This window comes from Glandiceps talaboti, chromosome 20 (assembly GCF_964340395.1).
Source record: "Glandiceps talaboti chromosome 20, keGlaTala1.1, whole genome shotgun sequence".
Taxonomy (NCBI): Eukaryota; Metazoa; Hemichordata; class Enteropneusta; family Spengelidae; genus Glandiceps; species Glandiceps talaboti.
In genome coordinates, this window is record NC_135568.1 from 20165056 (window position 1) to 20189723 (window position 24668).

Below are 24668 nucleotides of genomic sequence, written 5' to 3' on the forward strand. Positions count from 1 at the left end.
GATGACAATATAGCCAGTGGTTGTACCAATGACTCCTAGATGACAGTATAGCCAGTGGTACCAATGACTCCTAGATGACAATATAGCCAGTGGTAGCAATGACTCCTAGATGACAGTATAGCCAGTGGTAGCAATGACTCCGAGATGACAGTATAGCCAGTGGTTGTACCAATGACTCCTAGATGACAGTATAGCCAGTGGTAGCAATGACTCCTAGATGACAGTATAGCCAGTGGTAGCAATGACTCCGAGATGACAGTATAGCCACTGGTTGTACCAATGACTCCTAGATGACAGTATAGCCAGTGGTACCAATGACTCCTAGATGACAATATAGCCAGTGGTTGTACCAATGACTCCTAGATGACAGTATAGCCAGTGGTTGTACCAATGACTCCTAGATGACAGTATAGCCAGTGGTAGCAATGACTCCTAGATGACAGTATAGCCAGTGGTAGCAATGACTCCTAGATGTCAGTATAGCCAGTGGTAGCAATGACTCCGAGATGACAGTATAGCCACTGGTTGTACCAATGACTCCTAGATGACAGTATAGCCAGTGGTACCATTGACTCCTAGATGACAGTATAGCCAGTGGTTGTACCAATGACTCCTAGATGACAGTATAGCCAGTGGTTGTACCAATGACTCCTAGATGACAGTATAGCCAGTGGTACTAATGACTCCTTGATGTCAGTATAGCCAGTGGTACCAATGACTCCTAGATGACAGTATAGCCAGTGGTACCAATGACTCCTAGATGACAGTATAGCCAGTGGTTGTACCAATGACTCCTAGATGACAGTATAGCCAGTGGTTGTACCAATGACTCCTAGATGACAGTATAGCGAGTGGTTGTACCAATGACTCCTAGATGACAGTATAGCCAGTGGTAGCAATGACTCCTAGATGACAGTATAGCCAGTGGTTGTACCAATGACTCCTAGATGACAGTATAGCCAGTGGTTGTACCAATGACTCCTAGATGACAGTATAGCCAGTGGTTGTACCAATGACTCCTAGATGACAGTATAGCCAGTGGTAGCAATGACTCCTAGATGACAGTATAGCCAGTGGTTGTACCAATGACTCCGAGATGACAGTATAGCCAGTGGTTGTACCAATGACTCCTAGATGACAGTATAGCCAGTGGTACCAATGACTCCGAGATGACAGTATAGCCAGTGGTAGTACCAATGACTCCTAGATGACGGTATAGCCAGTGGTAGCAATGACTCCTATTTGACAGTATAGCCAGTGGTACAATGACTCCTAGATGACAGTATAGCCAGTGGTAGCAATGACTCCTAGATGACAGTATAGCCAGTGGTAGCAATGACTCCTAGATGACAATATAGCCAGTGGTTGTACCAATGACTCCTAGATGACAGTATAACCAATGGTAGCAATGACTCCTAGATGACAGTATAGCCAGTGGTAGCAATGACTCCTAGATGACAGTATAGCCAGTGGTTGTACCAATGACTCCTAGATGACAGTATAACCAGTGGTACCAATGACTCCTAGATGACAGTATAGCCAGTGGTAGCAATGACTCCTAGATGACAGTATAGTCAGTGGTTGTACCAATGACTCCTAGATGACAGTATAACCAGTGGTAGCAATGAATCCTATTTGACAGTATAGCCAGTGGTAGCAATGACTCCTAGATGACAGTATAGCCACTGGTTGTACCAATGACTCCTAGATGACAGTATAGCCAGTGGTTGTACCAATGACTCCTAGATGACAGTATAGCCAGTGGTAGCAATGACTCCTAGATGACAGTATAGCCAGTGGTAGCAATGACTCCTAGATGACAGTATAGCCAGTGGTAGCAATGACTCCTAGATGACAGTATAGCCAGTGGTAGCAATGACTCCTAGATGACAGTATAGCCAGTGGTAGCAATGGCTCCTAGATGACAGTATAGCCAGTGGTAGCAATGACTCCTAGATGACAATATAGCCAGTGGTTGTACCAATGACTCCTAGATGACAGTATAGCCAGTGGTAGTACCAATGACTCCTAGATGACAGTATAGCCAGTGGTAGCAATGACTCCTAGATGACAGTATAGCCAGTGGTACCAATGACTCCTAGATGACAGTATAGCCAGTGGTAGCAATGACTCCTAGATGACAGTATAGCCAGTGGTAGCAATGACTCCTAGATGTCAGTATAGCCAGTGGTAGCAATGACTCCTAGATGACAGTATAGCCAGTGGTTGTACCAATGACTCCTAGATGACAGTATAGCCAGTGGTACCAATGACTCCTAGATGACAGTATAGCCAGTGGTACCAATGACTCCTAGATGACAGTATAGCCAGTGGTAGCAATGACTCCTATTTGACAGTATAGCCAGTGGTAGCAATGACACCTAGATGACAGTATAGCCAGTGGTATCAATGACTCCTAGATGACAGTATAGCCAGTGGTTGTACCAATGACTCCTAGATGACAGTATAGCCAGTGGTTGTACCAATGACTCCTAGATGACAGTATAGCCAGTGGTTGTACCAATGACTCCTAGATGACAGTATAGCCAGTGGTTGTACCAATGACTCCTAGATGACAGTATAGCCAGTGGTTGTACCAATGACTCCTAGATGACAGTATAGCCAGTGGTTGTACCAATGACTCCTAGATGACAGTATAGCCAGTGGTACCAATGACTCCTAGATGACAGTATAGCCAGTGGTACCAATGACTCCTAGATGACAATATAGCCAGTGGTAGCAATGACTCCTAGATGACAGTATAGCCAGTGGTAGCAATGACTCCTAGATGATAGTATAGCCAGTGGTACCAATGACTCCTAGATGACAGTATAGCCAGTGGTACCAATGACTCCTAGATGACAATATAGCCAGTGGTTGTACCAATGACTCCTAGATGACAGTATAGCCAGTGGTACCAATGACTCCTAGATGACAATATAGCCAGTGGTAGCAATGACTCCTAGATGACAGTATAGCCAGTGGTAGCAATGACTCCGAGATGACAGTATAGCCAGTGGTTGTACCAATGACTCCTAGATGACAGTATAGCCAGTGGTAGCAATGACTCCTAGATGACAGTATAGCCAGTGGTAGCAATGACTCCGAGATGACAGTATAGCCACTGGTTGTACCAATGACTCCTAGATGACAGTATAGCCAGTGGTACCAATGACTCCTAGATGACAATATAGCCAGTGGTTGTACCAATGACTCCTAGATGACAGTATAGCCAGTGGTTGTACCAATGACTCCTAGATGACAGTATAGCCAGTGGTAGCAATGACTCCTAGATGACAGTATAGCCAGTGGTAGCAATGACTCCTAGATGTCAGTATAGCCAGTGGTAGCAATGACTCCGAGATGACAGTATAGCCACTGGTTGTACCAATGACTCCTAGATGACAGTATAGCCAGTGGTACCATTGACTCCTAGATGACAGTATAGCCAGTGGTTGTACCAATGACTCCTAGATGACAGTATAGCCAGTGGTTGTACCAATGACTCCTAGATGACAGTATAGCCAGTGGTACTAATGACTCCTTGATGTCAGTATAGCCAGTGGTACCAATGACTCCTAGATGACAGTATAGCCAGTGGTACCAATGACTCCTAGATGACAGTATAGCCAGTGGTTGTACCAATGACTCCTAGATGACAGTATAGCCAGTGGTTGTACCAATGACTCCTAGATGACAGTATAGCCAGTGGTTGTACCAATGACTCCTAGATGACAGTATAGCCAGTGGTAGCAATGACTCCTAGATGACAGTATAGCCAGTGGTTGTACCAATGACTCCTAGATGACAGTATAGCCAGTGGTTGTACCAATGACTCCTAGATGACAGTATAGCCAGTGGTTGTACCAATGACTCCTAGATGACAGTATAGCCAGTGGTAGCAATGACTCCTAGATGACAGTATAGCCAGTGGTACCAATGACTCCGAGATGACAGTATAGCCAGTGGTTGTACCAATGACTCCTAGATGACAGTATAGCCAGTGGTACCAATGACTCCGAGATGACAGTATAGCCAGTGGTAGTACCAATGACTCCTAGATGACGGTATAGCCAGTGGTACCAATGGAACATTAAAGGGGAAGTTTTCAATCTCACGGTTCGTGGGGGATCCTTGGGAAACATGGACGCCAACTCAGTGTGATCCCTGAATAATTAGCGAACTAGTAATAGGTCACTATCTTTCTCAGTAAACACTGATTATCTTCCGAAGAGAAACAACAAATATTTGACATTTGTGTGTGTGTGTGTGTGTGTGTGTAAACAACTTAAAGTCAAAAACCGCAGGACTGATTGCCATAATATTTGGTGGGCATATTATCTTAGGTGTCTAGTTGGGAAATTGTTCGAATGAAAATGATGACATCATAGGTGTGTGATTTGGGGCAAAAAACGTGACTTGTAGTGTGAGAACACCAGTAAGTCCTTTATTAGTCCCCGCATACGAAGTCCGGAACGGGGACTTATGGATTGGGTTTCGTGCGTGCGTCCGTCCGTCCGTCCGTCCGTCCGCAGCCTTTTCTTGGAGATGCCTGGACCGATTTTTTTCAAACTTGGTACAGGGGCAACATGCTATGGCATAGATATGCACGTCAATTTGTTTTATGATACGATCCAATATGGCCGCCTAGCAGCCATTTTGTTTGTGAATTTTCATGTCCAAAGCCATAACTCAGACATGCTTGAACAGATCTCATTCAAAGTTGGTATTAGGACAGTGTTCTATGACATACATGTGCATATCCATTTTCATTGTGATACGATCCAATATGGCTGCCTGGTAGCCATTGTGTTTGCGAATTTTCATGTCCAAAGCCATAACTCAGACATGCTTAAACAGATCTCATTCAAAGTTGGTATTAGGACAGCGTTCTATGACATACATGTGCATATCCATTTTCCTCGTGATACGATCCAATATGGCTGCCTGGCAGCCATTGTGTTTGTGAATTTTCCATGTCCAAAGCCATAACTCAGACTCCATTTTCATTGTGATACGATCCCCCATACCCGACCAATCGTTTATTGTTGGAGGCATAGTCCATGTCCAACAAGCACACACAACATATCTAAGTCTGTTTGTTTTAGGTTCACAAGTGTTGTTGCGTGATCAGAGTAGTGATAATTCCTTAAAACCCAATCATAGCGGGGACTATGTCATTCTCAATGACTTGTTATTATTATTATTATTATTATCATTATTAATATTAACCATTTTCCGATTGAAAATATTTGGTAGTCATTGCCAGAAAAGGGTGACATTTCCATTCACTGTCCATTACAACATTCCCTCAGGTATTGTTTTTTCTTGGTGTTTGAGTTCTGATGTCCACATTCACAGATAGATAAAATTCTTGAAAAAATGTATGCAAATGTGCCTAGCAACAAGACAACGCCCATAGCAACAGCCAAATGATCATATATATTGCAAAGATAACTACATAGTTTAATAGGCAACTGGATAGTCATTCAACAAATGAACATGTGTACCTAGCAAATTGCACAGTTGTGCTACAATGCCATTGACGCTATTTAATGGTCTGTATTCAAATCTGATAATAATCTCCAGAAAGTTAGGGGGCCTTTTATACCTGCTGTTCCTCTTTAAAGACAACAACTTTATGAGTTCTAAAATCAATTGAAACAGTAACTGCTCGTCTAACTTGAACAGAATTATGCAACCAGAAGACAGGTGTGGGGGTGGGGGTTAATATGACATAGTTTAGTCTTATCTATATCTTGGGTAAATCACATGATGTGTAAACAAATGAGAAGTAAATGGCAAACACAGTAGATGTGTGATATATGTGGATGGTAATACCTGTTCATACTCTACCCCTAAATAGTATCGTCCACATTTACCCCTACTGTCTGAATAGTATCATCCACATTTACCCCTACTGTCTGAATAGTATCATCCACATTTACCCCTACTGTCTGAATAGTATCATCCATTTGGTAATGTTGGATAATATTGCATGATCGCTTCATGTAGATAGGCAATTTTCATAAAGTATCCATAGTCAGTTTATCATTGATGTGCTGTATGTCACCGTACATGACCAGTACCATTACTCAACACTGAGGGTGCCCTTCTCTTATAATTATCATCACTCACCACTGACAGTGCCCTTGTCTTCTGCACTCAACACTGAGGGCTCACATCAATAATGAGTATTACAGCTCCATCAACTAAATTCTGAATTTTGTGATTTTTTTAAGGAAAATCTTGAAGCACAAGGTGAAGTGATTCTCCAAGATTCCTTCCAAGTATGGGATCCTAAACAGATCATCCGCAAAGGCCGAGATCGACATATCTTCCTTTTTGAAATGCTAGTGGTGTTTAGCAAAGAAGTCAAAGATAGTAACGGCAAAGCCAAGTATATATACAAGAGTAAACTTTATGTAAGTAAATGTAACCATAGTAACAGCAATGCTAAGTATATATATAAAGTAGTCAATTCTATGTAAAGTAAATATATACCATCCTGATACTCTATGTAAAGGAAATATATACCATCCCAATACTACAAGTAGTCAATTTATGTAAATAAATATATACCATCCCAATACTACAAGTAGTCAATTTATGTAAGTAAATATATACCATCCCAATATTACAAGTAGTCAATTTATGTAAGTAAATATATACCATCCCAATACTACAAGTAGTCAATTTATGTAAATAAATATATACCATTCCAATATTACAAGTAGTCAACTCTATGTAAGTAAATATATACCATCCCAATACTACAAGTAGTCAACTCTATGTAAGTAAATATATACCATCCCAATACTACAAGTAGTCAATTTATGTAAATAAATATATACCATCCCAATATTACAAGTAGTCAACTCTATGTAAGTAAATATATACCATCCCAATACTACAAGTAGTCAACTCTATGTAAGTAAATATATACCATCCCAATACTACAAGTAGTCAATTTATGTAAATAAATATATACCATCCCAATATTACAAGTAGTCAATTTATGTAAGTAAATATATACCATCCCAATACTACAAGTAGTCAATTTATGTAAATAAATATATACCATCCCAATACTACAAGTAGTCAATTTATATAAATAAATATATACCATCCCAATACTACAAGTAGTCAATTTATGTAAATAAATATATACCATCCCAATATTACAAGTAGTCAATTTATGTAAGTAAATATATACCATCCCAATACTACAAGTAGTCAACTCTATGTAAGTAAATATATACCATCCCAATATTACAAGTAGTCAATTTATGTAAGTAAATATATACCATTCCAATACTACAAGTAGTCAATTTATGTAAGTAAATATATACCATCCCAATACTACAAGTAGTCAATTTATGTAAGTAAATATATACCATCCCAATATTACAAGTAGTCAATTTATGTAAGTAAATATATACCATCCCAATATTACAAGTAGTCAACTCTATGTAAGTAAATATATACCATCCCAATATTACAAGTAGTCAATTTATGTAAGTAAATATATACCATTCCAATACTACAAGTAGTCAACTCTATGTAAGTAAATATATACCATCCCAATATTACAAGTAGTCAATTTATGTAAGTAAATATATACCATTCCAATACTACAAGTAGTCAATTTATGTAAGTAAATATATACCATCCCAATACTACAAGTAGTCAATTTATGTAAGTAAATATATACCATCCCAATATTACAAGTAGTCAATTTATGTAAATAAATATATACCATCCCAATATTACAAGTAGTCAATTTATGTAAGTAAATATATACCATCCCAATATTACAAGTAGTCAACTCTATGTAAGTAAATATATACCATCCCAATACTACAAGTAGTCAATTTATGTAAATAAATATATACCATCCCAATATTACAAGTAGTCAATTTATGTAAGTAAATATATACCATCCCAATATTACAAGTAGTCAATTTATGTAAGTAAATATATACCATTCCAATACTACAAGTAGTCAACTCTATGTAAGTAAATATATACCATCCCAATACTACAAGTAGTCAATTTATGTAAATAAATATATACCATCCCAATATTACAAGTAGTCAATTTATGTAAGTAAATATATACCATCCCAATATTACAAGTAGTCAACTCTATGTAAGTAAATATATACCATCCCAATATTACAAGTAGTCAACTCTATGTAAGTAAATATATACCATTCCAATATTACAAGTAGTCAATTTATGTAAATAAATATATACCATCCCAATATTACAAGTAGTCAATTTATGTAAGTAAATATATACCATCCCAATACTACAAGTAGTCAATTTATGTAAATAAATATATACCATCCCAATACTACAAGTAGTCAATTTATGTAAATAAATATATACCATCCCAATATTACAAGTAGTCAATTTATGTAAATAAATATATACCATCCCAATATTACAAGTAGTCAACTCTATGTAAGTAAATATATACCATTCCAATACTACAAGTAGTCAATTTATGTAAATAAATATATACCATTCCAATACTACAAGTAGTCAACTCTATGTAAGTAAATATATACCATCCCAATACTACAAGTAGTCAACTTTATGTAAGTAAATATATACCATCCCAATACTACAAGTAGTCAATTTATGTAAATAAATATATACCATTCCAATACTACAAGTAGTCAATTTATGTAAATAAATATATACCATCCCAATATTACAAGTAGTCAATTTATGTAAGTAAATATATACCATCCCAATATTACAAGTAGTCAATTTATGTAAGTAAATATATACCATCCCAATACTACAAGTAGTCAACTCTATGTAAGTAAATATATACCATTCCAATACTACAAGTAGTCAATTTATGTAAATAAATATATACCATCCCAATATTACAAGTAGTCAACTCTATGTAAGTAAATATATACCATCCCAATACTACAAGTAGTCAATTTATGTAAATAAATATATACCATCCCAATACTACAAGTAGTCAATTTATGTAAATAAATATATACCATCCCAATATTACAAGTAGTCAATTTATGTAAGTAAATATATACCATCCCAATATTACAAGTAGTCAATTTATGTAAATAAATATATACCATTCCAATATTACAAGTAGTCAACTTTATGTAAATAAATATATACCAATCCAATACTACAAGTAGTCAATTTATGTAAGTAAATATATACCATCCCAATACTACAAGTAGTCAATTTATGTAAGTAAATATATACTATCCCAATACTACAAGTAGTCAATTTATGTAAATAAATATATACCATCCCAATATTACAAGTAGTCAACTTTATGTAAATAAATATATACCATCCCAATATTACAAGTAGTCAACTTTATGTAAATAAATATATACCATCCCAATACTACAAGTAGTCAACTCTATGTAAGTAAATATATACCATCCCAATATTACAAGTAGTCAACTCTATGTAAGTAAATATATACCATCCCAATACTACAAGTAGTCAATTTATGTAAGTAAATATATACCATCCCAATACTACAAGTAGTCAACTCTATGTAAGTAAATATATACCATTCCAATACTACAAGTAGTCAATTTATGTAAGTAAATATATACCATCCCAATACTACAAGTAGTCAATTTATGTAAGTAAATATATACCATCCCAATACTACAAGTAGTCAATTTATGTAAGTAAATATATACCATCCCAATATTACAAGTAGTCAATTTATGTAAGTAAATATATACCATCCCAATACTACAAGTAGTCAATTTATGTAAGTAAATATATACCATTCCAATATTACAAGTAGTCAATTTATGTAAGTAAATATATACCATCCCAATATTACAAGTAGTCAATTTATGTAAGTAAATATATACCATCCCAATATTACAAGTAGTCAATTTATGTAAGTAAATATATACCATCCCAATATTACAAGTAGTCAATTTATGTACGTAAATATATACCATCCCAATATTACAAGTAGTCAACTCTATGTAAGTAAATATATACCATTCCAATATTACAAGTAGTCAATTTATGTAAATAAATATATACCATTCCAATATTACAAGTAGTCAATTTATGTAAGTAAATATATACCATCCCAATATTACAAGTAGTCAATTTATGTAAATAAATATATACCATCCCAATATTACAAGTAGTCAATTTATGTAAGTAAATATATACCATTCCAATATTACAAGTAGTCAATTTATGTAAATAAATATATACCATCCCAATACTACAAGTAGTCAACTCTATGTAAGTAAATATATACCATCCCAATATTACAAGTAGTCAACTCTATGTAAGTAAATATATACCATCCCAATATTACAAGTAGTCAATTTATGTAAGTAAATATATACCATTCCAATACTACAAGTAGTCAATTTATGTAAGTAAATATATACCATTCCAATATTACAAGTAGACAATTTATGTAAGTAAATATATACCATCCCAATATTACAAGTAGTCAACTCTATGTAAGTAAATATATACCATTCCAATACTACAAGTAGTCAACTCTATGTAAGTAAATATATACCATCCCAATACTACAAGTAGTCAATTTATGTAAGTAAATATATACCATCCCAATACTACAAGTAGTCAATTTATGTAAGTAAATATATACCATCCCAATATTACAAGTAGTCAATTTATGTAAATAAATATATACCATCCCAATATTACAAGTAGTCAATTTATGTAAGTAAATATATACCATTCCAATACTACAAGTAGTCAATTTATGTAAGTAAATATATACCATCCCAATATTACAAGTAGTCAATTTATGTAAGTAAATATATACCATTCCAATACTACAAGTAGTCAATTTATGTAAGTAAATATATACCATTCCAATACTACAAGTAGTCAATTTATGTAAGTAAATATATACCATCCCAATATTACAAGTAGTCAATTTATGTAAGTAAATATATACCATTCCAATACTACAAGTAGTCAATTTATGTAAGTAAATATATACCATCCCAATATTACAAGTAGTCAACTTTATGTAAATAAATATATACCATCCCAATACTACAAGTAGTCAACTCTATGTAAGTAAATATATACCATCCCAATATTACAAGTAGTCAACTCTATGTAAGTAAATATATACCATCCCAATACTACAAGTAGTCAATTTATGTAAGTAAATATATACCATCCCAATACTACAAGTAGTCAACTCTATGTAAGTAAATATATACCATTCCAATACTACAAGTAGTCAATTTATGTAAGTAAATATATACCATCCCAATACTACAAGTAGTCAATTTATGTAAGTAAATATATACCATCCCAATACTACAAGTAGTCAATTTATGTAAGTAAATATATACCATCCCAATATTACAAGTAGTCAATTTATGTAAGTAAATATATACCATCCCAATACTACAAGTAGTCAATTTATGTAAGTAAATATATACCATTCCAATATTACAAGTAGTCAATTTATGTAAGTAAATATATACCATCCCAATATTACAAGTAGTCAATTTATGTAAGTAAATATATACCATCCCAATATTACAAGTAGTCAATTTATGTAAGTAAATATATACCATCCCAATATTACAAGTAGTCAATTTATGTACGTAAATATATACCATCCCAATATTACAAGTAGTCAACTCTATGTAAGTAAATATATACCATTCCAATATTACAAGTAGTCAATTTATGTAAATAAATATATACCATTCCAATATTACAAGTAGTCAATTTATGTAAGTAAATATATACCATCCCAATATTACAAGTAGTCAATTTATGTAAATAAATATATACCATCCCAATATTACAAGTAGTCAATTTATGTAAGTAAATATATACCATTCCAATATTACAAGTAGTCAATTTATGTAAATAAATATATACCATCCCAATACTACAAGTAGTCAACTCTATGTAAGTAAATATATACCATCCCAATATTACAAGTAGTCAACTCTATGTAAGTAAATATATACCATCCCAATATTACAAGTAGTCAATTTATGTAAGTAAATATATACCATTCCAATACTACAAGTAGTCAATTTATGTAAGTAAATATATACCATTCCAATATTACAAGTAGACAATTTATGTAAGTAAATATATACCATCCCAATATTACAAGTAGTCAACTCTATGTAAGTAAATATATACCATTCCAATACTACAAGTAGTCAACTCTATGTAAGTAAATATATACCATCCCAATACTACAAGTAGTCAATTTATGTAAGTAAATATATACCATCCCAATACTACAAGTAGTCAATTTATGTAAGTAAATATATACCATCCCAATATTACAAGTAGTCAATTTATGTAAATAAATATATACCATCCCAATATTACAAGTAGTCAATTTATGTAAGTAAATATATACCATTCCAATACTACAAGTAGTCAATTTATGTAAGTAAATATATACCATCCCAATATTACAAGTAGTCAATTTATGTAAGTAAATATATACCATTCCAATACTACAAGTAGTCAATTTATGTAAGTAAATATATACCATTCCAATACTACAAGTAGTCAATTTATGTAAGTAAATATATACCATCCCAATATTACAAGTAGTCAATTTATGTAAGTAAATATATACCATTCCAATACTACAAGTAGTCAATTTATGTAAGTAAATATATACCATCCCAATATTACAAGTAGTCAACTCTATGTAAGTAAATATATACCATCCCAATACTACAAGTAGTCAACTCTATGTAAGTAAATATATACCATTCCAATATTACAAGTAGTCAATTTATGTAAGTAAATATATACCATTCCAATATTACAAGTAGTCAATTTATGTAAGTAAATATATACCATCCCAATACTACAAGTAGTCAATTTATGTAAATAAATATATACCATCCCAATACTACAAGTAGTCAATTTATGTAAGTAAATATATACCATCCCAATACTACAAGTAGTCAACTCTATGTAAGTAAATATATACCATCCCAATACTACAAGTAGTCAATTTATGTAAATAAATATATACCATCCCAATACTACAAGTAGTCAATTTATGTAAGTAAATATATACCATCCCAATACTACAAGTAGTCAATTTATGTAAATAAATATATACCATCCCAATATTACAAGTAGTCAACTTTATGTAAATAAATATATACCATCCCAATATTACAAGTAGTCAACTTTATGTAAATAAATATATACCATCCCAATATTACAAGTAGTCAACTCTATGTAAGTAAATATATACCATTCCAATACTACAAGTAGTCAATTTATGTAAGTAAATATATACCATCCCAATATTACAAGTAGTCAACTTTATGTAAGTAAATATATACCATCCCAATATTACAAGTAGTCAACTCTATGTAAGTAAATATATACCATTCCAATACTACAAGTAGTCAATTTATGTAAATAAATATATACCATCCCAATATTACAAGTAGTCAACTTTATGTAAGTAAATATATACCATCCCAATATTACAAGTAGTCAACTCTATGTAAGTAAATATATACCATTCCAATACTACAAGTAGTCAACTCTATGTAAGTAAATATATACCATTCCAATACTACAAGTAGTCAATTTATGTAAGTAAATATATACCATCCCAATATTACAAGTAGTCAATTTATGTAAATAAATATATACCATCCCAATACTACAAGTAGTCAACTCTATGTAAGTAAATATATACCATCCCAATATTACAAGTAGTCAACTTTATGTAAGTAAATATATACCATCCCAATACTACAAGTAGTCAATTTATGTAAATAAATATATACCATCCCAATACTACAAGTAGTCAATTTATGTAAATAAATATATACCATCCCAATATTACAAGTAGTCAATTTATGTAAGTAAATATATACCATCCCAATACTACAAGTAGTCAATTTATGTAAATAAATATATACCATCCCAATATTCCAAGTAGTCAATTTATGTAAATAAATATATACCATCCCAATACTACAAGTAGTCAATTTATGTAAATAAATATATACCATCCCAATATTACAAGTAGTCAACTCTATGTAAGTAAATATATACCATCCCAATATTACAAGTAGTCAACTCTATGTAAGTAAATATATACCATCCCAATACTACAAGTAGTCAATTTATGTAAATAAATATATACCATCCCAATACTACAAGTAGTCAATTTATGTAAATAAATATATACCATCCCAATATTACAAGTAGTCAATTTATGTAAGTAAATATATACCATCCCAATATTACAAGTAGTCAATTTATGTAAGTAAATATATACCATCCCAATATTACAAGTAGTCAACTCTATGTAAGTAAATATATACCATTCCAATACTACAAGTAGTCAACTCTATGTAAGTAAATATATACCATTCCAATACTACAAGTAGTCAATTTATGTAAGTAAATATATACCATCCCAATACTACAAGTAGTCAACTCTATGTAAATAAATATATACCATCCCAATATTACAAGTAGTCAATTTATGTAAATAAATATATACCATTCAAATACTACAAGTAGTCAATTCATGTAAGTAAATATATACCATCCCAATACTACAAGTAGTCAATTTATGTAAGTAAATATATACCATCCCAATACTACAAGTAGTCAACTCTATGTAAGTAAATATATACCATCCCAATACTACAAGTAGTCAATTTATGTAAGTAAATATATACCATCCCAATATTACAAGTAGTCAACTCTATGTAAGTAAATATATACCATCCCAATATTACAAGTAGTCAATTTATGTAAGTAAATATATACCATCCCAATATTACAAGTAGTCAACTTTATGTAAGTAAATATATACCATTCCAATATTACAAGTAGTCAACTTTATGTAAGTAAATATATACCATTCCAATATTACAAGTAGTCAATTTATGTAAATAAATATATACCATTCCAATACTACAAGTAGTCAATTTATGTAAGTAAATATATACCATCCCAATACTACAAGTAGTCAATTTATGTAAGTAAATATATACCATCCCAATATTACAAGTAGTCAATTTATGTAAGTAAATATATACCATCCCAATATTACAAGTAGTCAATTTATGTAAGTAAATATATACCATCCCAATATTACAAGTAGTCAATTTATGTAAATAAATATATACCATCCCAATATTACAAGTAGTCAATTTATGTAAGTAAATATATACCATCCCAATATTACAAGTAGTCAATTTATGTAAGTAAATATATACCATCCCAATATTACAAGTAGTCAACTCTATGTAAGTAAATATATACCATCCCAATACTACAAGTAGTCAACTCTATGTAAGTAAATATATACCATCCCAATACTACAAGTAGTCAACTCTATGTAAGTAAATATATACCATCCCAATACTACAAGTAGTCAACTCTATGTAAGTAAATATATACCATTCCAATACTACAAGTAGTCAATGTATGTAAGTAAATATATACCATCCCAATATTACAAGTAGTCAATTTATGTAAATAAATATATACCATCCCAATACTACAAGTAGTCAATTTATGTAAGTAAATATATACCATCCCAATACTACAAGTAGTCAATTTATGTAAATAAATATATACCATCCCAATATTACAAGTAGTCAATTTATGTAAGTAAATATATACCATCCCAATATTACAAGTAGTCAACTCTATGTAAGTAAATATATACCATCCCAATATTACAAGTAGTCAATTTATGTACGTAAATATATACCATCCCAATATTACAAGTAGTCAATTTATGTACGTAAATATATACCATCCCAATACTACAAGTAGTCAATTTATGTAAGTAAATATATACCATCCCAATACTACAAGTAGTCAATTTATGTAAATAAATATATACCATCCCAATACTACAAGTAGTCAAGTTATGTAAATAAATATATACCATCCCAATATTACAAGTAGTCAATTTATGTAAGTAAATATATACCATCCCAATATTACAAGTAGTCAATTTATGTACGTAAATATATACCATCCCAATATTACAAGTAGTCAATTTATGTACGTAAATATATACCATCCCAATACTACAAGTAGTCAATTTATGTAAGTAAATATATACCATCCCAATATTACAAGTAGTCAATTTATGTAAGTAAATATATACCATCCCAATACTACAAGTAGTCAATTTATGTAAATAAATATATACCATCCCAATATTACAAGTAGTCAATTTATGTAAATAAATATATACCATCCCGATATTACAAGTAGTCAATTTATGTAAGTAAATATATACCATCCCAATATTACAAGTAGTCAACTCTATGTAAGTAAATATATACCATCCCAATATTACAAGTAGTCAACTCTATGTAAGTAAATATATACCATTCCAATATTACAAGTAGTCAATTTATGTAAGTAAATATATACCATCCCAATACTACAAGTAGTCAATTTATGTACGTAAATATATACCATCCCAATACTACAAGTAGTCAACTCTATGTAAGTAAATATATACCATCCCAATACTACAAGTAGTCAATTTATGTAAATAAATATATACCATTCCAATATTACAAGTAGTCAATTTATGTAAGTAAATATATACCATTCCAATACTACAAGTAGTCAACTCTATGTAAGTAAATATATACCATCCCAATACTACAAGTAGTCAACTCTATGTAAGTAAATATATACCATCCCAATACTACAAGTAGTCAATTTATGTAAGTAAATATATACCATTCCAATACTACAAGTAGTCAACTCTATGTAAGTAAATATATACCATCCCAATACTACAAGTAGTCAACTCTATGTAAGTAAATATATACCATCCCAATACTACAAGTAGTCAACTCTATGTAAGTAAATATATACCATCCCAATACTACAAGTAGTCAACTCTATGTAAGTAAATATATACCATCCCAATACTACAAGTAGTCAACTTTATGTAAGTAAATATATACCATTCCAATATTACAAGTAGTCAATTTATGTAAGTAAATATATACCATTCCAATATTACAAGTAGTCAATTTATGTACGTAAATATATACCATCCCAATATTACAAGTAGTCAATTTATGTAAGTAAATATATACCATTCCAATACTACAAGTAGTCAATTTATGTAAGTAAATATATACCATCCCAATATTACAAGTAGTCAATTTATGTAAGTAAATATATACCATTCCAATACTACAAGTAGTCAACTCTATGTAAGTAAATATATACCATCCCAATACTACAAGTAGTCAATTTATGTAAATAAATATATACCATCCCAATACTACAAGTAGTCAATTTATGTAAATAAATATATACCATCCCAATATTACAAGTAGTCAACTCTATGTAAGTAAATATATACCATCCCAATATTACAAGTAGTCAATTTATGTAAGTAAATATATACCATCCCAATATTACAAGTAGTCAATTTATGTAAGTAAATATATACCATCCCAATATTACAAGTAGTCAATTTATGTAAGTAAATATATACCATCCCAATACTACAAGTAGTCAATTTATGTAAATAAATATATACCATCCCAATACTACAAGTAGTCAATTTATGTAAATAAATATATACCATCCCAATATTACAAGTAGTCAACTCTATGTAAGTAAATATATACCATCCCAATATTACAAGTAGTCAATTTATGTAAGTAAATATATACCATCCCAATATTACAAGTAGTCAATTTATGTAAGTAAATATATACCATCCCAATATTACAAGTAGTCAATTTATGTAAGTAAATATATACCATTCCAATATTACAAGTAGTCAATTTATGTAAGTAAATATATACCATCCCAATACTACAAGTAGTCAATTTATGTAAGTAAATATATACCATCCCAATACTACAAGTAGTCAATTTATGTAAGTAAATATATACCATCCCAATATTACAAGTAGTCAATTTATGTAAGTAAATATATACCATCCCAATACTACAAGTAGTCAATTTATGTAAGTAAATATATACCATCCCAATATTACAAGTAGTCAATTTATGTAAGTAAATATATACCATCCCAATATTACAAGTAGTCAACTCTATGTAAGTAAATATATACCATTCCAATACTACAAGTAGTCAATTTATGTAAATAAATATATACCATTCCAATATTACAAGTAGTCAATTTATGTAAGTAAATATATACCATCCCAATACTACAAGTAGTCAATTTATGTAAGTAAATATATACCATCCCAATACTACAAGTAGTCAATTTATGTAAGTAAATATATACCATCCCAATATTACAAGTAGTCAACTCTATGTAAGTAAATATATACCATCCCAATACTACAAGTAGTCAACTCTATGTAAGTAAATATATACCATCCCAATATTACAAGTAGTCAACTCTATGTAAGTAAATATATACCATCCCAATACTACAAGTAGTCAATTTATGTAAATAAATATATACCATCCCAATACTACAAGTAGTCAATTTATGTAAGTAAATATATACCATCCCAATATTACAAGTAGTCAACTTTATGTAAGTAAATATATACCATCCCAATACTACAAGTAGTCAATTTATGTAAATAAATATATACCATTCCAATACTACAAGTAGTCAACTTTATGTAAGTAAATATATACCATCCCAATACTACAAGTAGTCAACTCTATGTAAGTAAATATATACCATCCCAATACTACAAGTAGTCAACTCTATGTAAGTAAATATATACCATCCCAATACTACAAGTAGTCAATTTATGTAAATAAATATATACCATTCCAATACTACAAGTAGTCAACTTTATGTAAGTAAATATATACCATCCCAATACTACAAGTAGTCAACTCTATGTAAGTAAATATATACCATCCCAATACTACAAGTAGTCAACTCTATGTAAGTAAATATATACCATCCCAATACTACAAGTAGTCAATCTATGTAAGTAAATATATACCATCCCAATACTACAAGTAGTCAACTCTATGTAAGTAAATATATACCATTCCAATACTACAAGTAGTCAATCTATGTAAGTAAATATATACCATCCCAATACTACAAGTAGTCAACTCTATGTAAGTAAATATATACCATCCCAATACTACAAGTAGTCAATTTATGTAAGTAAATATATACCATTCCAATACTACAAGTAGTCAATCTATGTAAGTAAATATATACCATCCCAATACTACAAGTAGTCAACTCTATGTAAGTAAATATATACCATCCCAATATTACAAGTAGTCAATTTATGTAAGTAAATATATACCATCCCAATACTACAAGTAGTCAATTTATGTAAGTAAATATATACCATCCCAATATTACAAGTAGTCAATTTATGTAAGTAAATATATACCATCCCAATACTACAAGTAGTCAATTTATGTAAGTAAATATATACCATCCCAATACTACAAGTAGTCAATTTATGTAAGTAAATATATACCATCCCAATACTACAAGTAGTCAATTTATGTAAGTAAATATATACCATCCCAATATTACAAGTAGTCAATTTATGTAAGTAAATATATACCATCCCAATACTACAAGTAGTCAATTTATGTAAGTAAATATATACCATCCCAATATTACAAGTAGTCAATTTATGTAAGTAAATATATACCATCCCAATATTACAAGTAGTCAACTCTATGTAAGTAAATATATACCATTCCAATACTACAAGTAGTCAATTTATGTAAATAAATATATACCATTCCAATATTACAAGTAGTCAATTTATGTAAGTAAATATATACCATCCCAATACTACAAGTAGTCAATTTATGTAAGTAAATATATACCATCCCAATACTACAAGTAGTCAATTTATGTAAGTAAATATATACCATCCCAATATTACAAGTAGTCAACTCTATGTAAGTAAATATATACCATCCCAATACTACAAGTAGTCAACTCTATGTAAGTAAATATATACCATCCCAATATTACAAGTAGTCAACTCTATGTAAGTAAATATATACCATCCCAATACTACAAGTAGTCAATTTATGTAAATAAATATATACCATCCCAATACTACAAGTAGTCAATTTATGTAAGTAAATATATACCATCCCAATATTACAAGTAGTCAACTTTATGTAAGTAAATATATACCATCCCAATACTACAAGTAGTCAATTTATGTAAATAAATATATACCATTCCAATACTACAAGTAGTCAACTTTATGTAAGTAAATATATACCATCCCAATACTACAAGTAGTCAACTCTATGTAAGTAAATATATACCATCCCAATACTACAAGTAGTCAACTCTATGTAAGTAAATATATACCATCCCAATACTACAAGTAGTCAATTTATGTAAATAAATATATACCATTCCAATACTACAAGTAGTCAACTTTATGTAAGTAAATATATACCATCCCAATACTACAAGTAGTCAACTCTATGTAAGTAAATATATACCATCCCAATACTACAAGTAGTCAACTCTATGTAAGTAAATATATACCATCCCAATACTACAAGTAGTCAATCTATGTAAGTAAATATATACCATCCCAATACTACAAGTAGTCAACTCTATGTAAGTAAATATATACCATTCCAATACTACAAGTAGTCAATCTATGTAAGTAAATATATACCATCCCAATACTACAAGTAGTCAACTCTATGTAAGTAAATATATACCATTCCAATACTACAAGTAGTCAATCTATGTAAGTAAATATATACCATCCCAATACTACAAGTAGTCAACTCTATGTAAGTAAATATATACCATTCCAATACTACAAGTAGTCAATTTATGTAAGTAAATATATACCATTCCAATACTACAAGTAGTCAACTCTATGTAAGTAAATATATACCATTCCAATACTACAAGTAGTCAACTCTATGTAAGTAAATATATACCATCCCAATACAAAATTTTGTAATAGATACATGTACAGTTTTTACCAATTTGCAACAAACTAATGTCAAACTTCATTTCTTCCGTAGACTTCTGAACTTGGTATCACAGAACATATAGAGGGTGATAGTTGTAAATTTGGACTGTGGACTGGTAGGCAGCCAACTTCAGACAACAAAATTGTACTTAAGGTGAGTCAACAGATAGGGTTTTATGCTCACATCATATTTCAATTGTAACAGTTGATTTTTTCCCTTACAAGGTAACAGGGACACTAAGCCGATATTATTTTCCACCTAATTTCTCTTAATACTTGTGAACACACACTAGATGGGTGTATGTGGTATCTTCAATTCATTCATTCGTTTATTGACAATTTAAAGTAAGTGACAATTACCTAATGACAGGAAATAAATAAACCAATTGGCAATTTGGAGTCAAAAAATAGCTTTTCGCTAATCAAGTTTGGCTCCACCTCAGAGTTTATATGCATCAATAATGATAAGGGCTACACAGAACTAGAAGACCAATCATAATGGGAGAAATGTCAAAACGAGCTAACAATGCAAGAATGTGTATGTGGTATGTTCAATGGATGTATGTGGTATGTTCAATGGATGTATGTGGTATGTTCAATGAGTGTATGTGGTATGTTCAATGGGTGTATGTGGTATGTGGTATGTTCAATGGGTGTATGTGGTATGTTCAATGGATGTATGTGGTATGTTCAATGAGTGTATGTGGTATGTTCAATGAGTGTATGTGGTATGTTCAATGGATGTATGTGGTATGTTCAATGGATGTATGTGGTATGTTCAATGGGTGTATGTGGTATGTTCAATGGATGTATGTGGTATGTTCAATGAGTGTATGTGGTATGTTCAATGGATGTATGTGGTATGTTCAATGGGTGTATGAGGTATGTTCAATGGGTGTATGTGGTATGTTCAATGGGTGTATGTGGTATGTTCAATGGGTGTATGTGGTATGTTCAATGGGTGTATGTGATATGTTCAATGGGTGTATGTGGTATGTTCAATGGGTGTATGAGGTATGTTCAATGGTTGTATGTGGTATGTTCAATGGATGAATGTGGTATGTTCAATTGGTGTATGTGGTATGTTCAATGGGTGTATGAGGTATGTTCAATGGGTGTATGTGGTATGTTCAAAGGATGTATAATGGTATGTTTAGTCCCCACTGGACGAAGTCCGGGATGGGGACTTATGGATTGGGTTCCGTCCGTCTGTCCAGAGCTGTTTCTTTGAGATGTTTTGACCGATATTTTTAAAACTTGGTAAAAGGGGCAACATACTATGGCATACATATGCACGTCAATTTGTTTCATGATACTATCCAATATGGCCGCCTAGCAGCCATTTTGTTTGCGAATTTCCATGTCCAAAGCCATAAGTCAGACTTGCTTGAACAGATCTCATTCAAAGTTGGTATTAGGACAGTGTTCTATGACATACATGTGCATATCCATTTTAGTCGTGATACAATCCGATATGGCACAGTTTTCATGTCCAAAGCCATAACTCAGACATGCTTGAACAGGCCCCCCCCCTCCAATGGGTGTATGTCGTTTGTTCAATGGGTGTATGTGGTATGTTCAGTGGATGTATGTGGTATGTTCAATGGATGTATGTGGTATGTTCAATGGATGTATGTGGTATGTTCAATGGTTGTATGTGGTATGTTCAATGGATGTATGTGGTATGTTCAATGGGTGTATGTGGTATGTTCAATGGATGTAGGTGGTATGTTCAATGGATGTATGTTGTATGTTCAATCTAGTGTGTATTGATTATTTGTTTCTGTCATTGCATGTAAATATTGACACATTTATGTAAACACTATCACAATGATCCCTACTCTAAATGTCTGCTTTTATTATTATTTCATGGATTTATCACTTCCAATATTTCGAATTTATGAATTTCCTGTGATAAGATAAACATTTATATTTCTAATAGCTCCGTAGTCAGTACAGTATCAGAAGTCCATGTAGCTTATTTTCCATGAGCTTGAGCATGTATGTGGTATGTATGCCTGAATAAACCTTTAATGTCAGCCCCTTGGTGGTGCTGTTACCAAAAAATGAGTTAAAATTTTCAAAGCCTTTGCGTCTCTTTTGCTAATATATAATGCATCCACCAAGATAGAGTGGCTGAAAGTGTTTAGATATATTCTAGCCCAATTAACACTGACTATAGATTTAAAAAAAAAAAAATACAGACTTCCAAACTCAATTATCAATAAATGTCAAATTTTTTTTTATATATATATATACAGGCTTCCAACCTCGAAACTAAACAAGACTGGGTTAAAAAACTCAGAGAAGTAATTCAAGAGAGACAAGTTCATATACGTGCAGGTATGTACATGTATGACCTTTGACCCTGTAGCTGATAAAAATTAAAAGACAGACAAACAGACAGACAGACAGACAGACAGACAGACAGACAGACCATACTGTACAGTGACATATTTTGTAATTGTCAGTTGAAGAGTGACTGTTAAATTTGAATATATTGTCTCTCTTGTATGACAGATAGTATACCATCACCAAGGACTACATACGTGAAGAGCATTAGACTCACTGCCACACAAAAAGCTGTCAGGTAAGAATATATTCTTGCTTGCGCTCTTCTCTCTTATCCAATCAAGCTACCCCTTACTATGTATTGAATAGCCAGTTCTCTCTTATCCAATCAAGCTACCCCTTACTATGTATTGAATAGCCAATTCTCTCTTATCCAATCAAGCTACCCCTTACTATGTATTGAATAGCCAGTTCTCTCTTATCCAATCAAGCTACCCCTTACTATGTATTGAATAGCCAATTCTCTCATATCCAATCAAGCTAGCCCTTACTATGTATTGAATAGACAATTCTCTCTTATCCAATCAAGCTAGCCCTTACTATGTATTGAATAGTCAATTCTCTCTTATCCAATCAAGTTACCCCTTCCTCATATGTGTTAAAACTCGGTTATCACATATCACCCCAAAATACATTCACACAAGCTATTACCCTAAGACCCTAAGACCTAGGTATTGCCAAATGTTGGCTTACTGTGCTGATAACAATGTTACTCCTACACAGAACACTTTAAATCTCTGAAAGTTGAACTCTAGAAGTAAATATCTGAGATTACTGACTCTGAAAGTTGAACTCTAGAAGTAAATATCTGAGATTACTGACTCTGAAAGTTGAACTCTAGAAGTAAATATCTGAGATTATTGACTCTGAAAGTTGAACTCTAGAAGTAAATATCTGAGATTATTGACTCTGAAAGTTGAACTCTAAAAGTAAATATCTGAGATTATTGACTCTGAAAGTTGAACTCTAGAAGTAAATATCTGAGATTATTGACTCTGAAAGTTGAACTCTAAAAGTAAATATCTGAGATTATTGACTCTGAAAGTTGAACTCTAAAAGTAAATATCTGAGATTATTGACTCTGAAAGTTGAACTCTAGAAGTAAATATCTGAGATTATTGACTCTGAAAGTTGAACTCTAAAAGTAAATATCTGAGATTATTAGTCCCCTCCGGACAAAGTCCGGGACGGGGACTTATGGATTGGGTTCCGTCTGTCCGTGCGTCAGTCCGTCCGTCCGTCCGCAGCCGTTTCTTGGAAATGCCTGGACCGATTTTTTTCAAACTTGGTACAGGGGCAACATACAATGGCATACATATGCACGTCAA

At 31.9% G+C, this 24668-nt stretch overlaps 1 protein-coding gene across 1 annotated transcript in view; it reads left to right on the forward strand.

Moving 5' to 3' along the window:
• The window catches only part of LOC144451069 (triple functional domain protein-like), a 365406-nt gene that overhangs the window by 110382 nt on the left and 230356 nt on the right, over positions 1 to 24668 (forward strand). Inside the window, exons 18-21 of the mRNA XM_078141839.1 lie at positions 6243 to 6425; positions 21041 to 21142; positions 23250 to 23331; positions 23509 to 23578. Coding sequence (XP_077997965.1) covers positions 6243 to 6425; positions 21041 to 21142; positions 23250 to 23331; positions 23509 to 23578 — 437 coding nt within the window. The remainder of the gene's footprint in view (positions 1 to 6242; positions 6426 to 21040; positions 21143 to 23249; positions 23332 to 23508; positions 23579 to 24668) is intronic.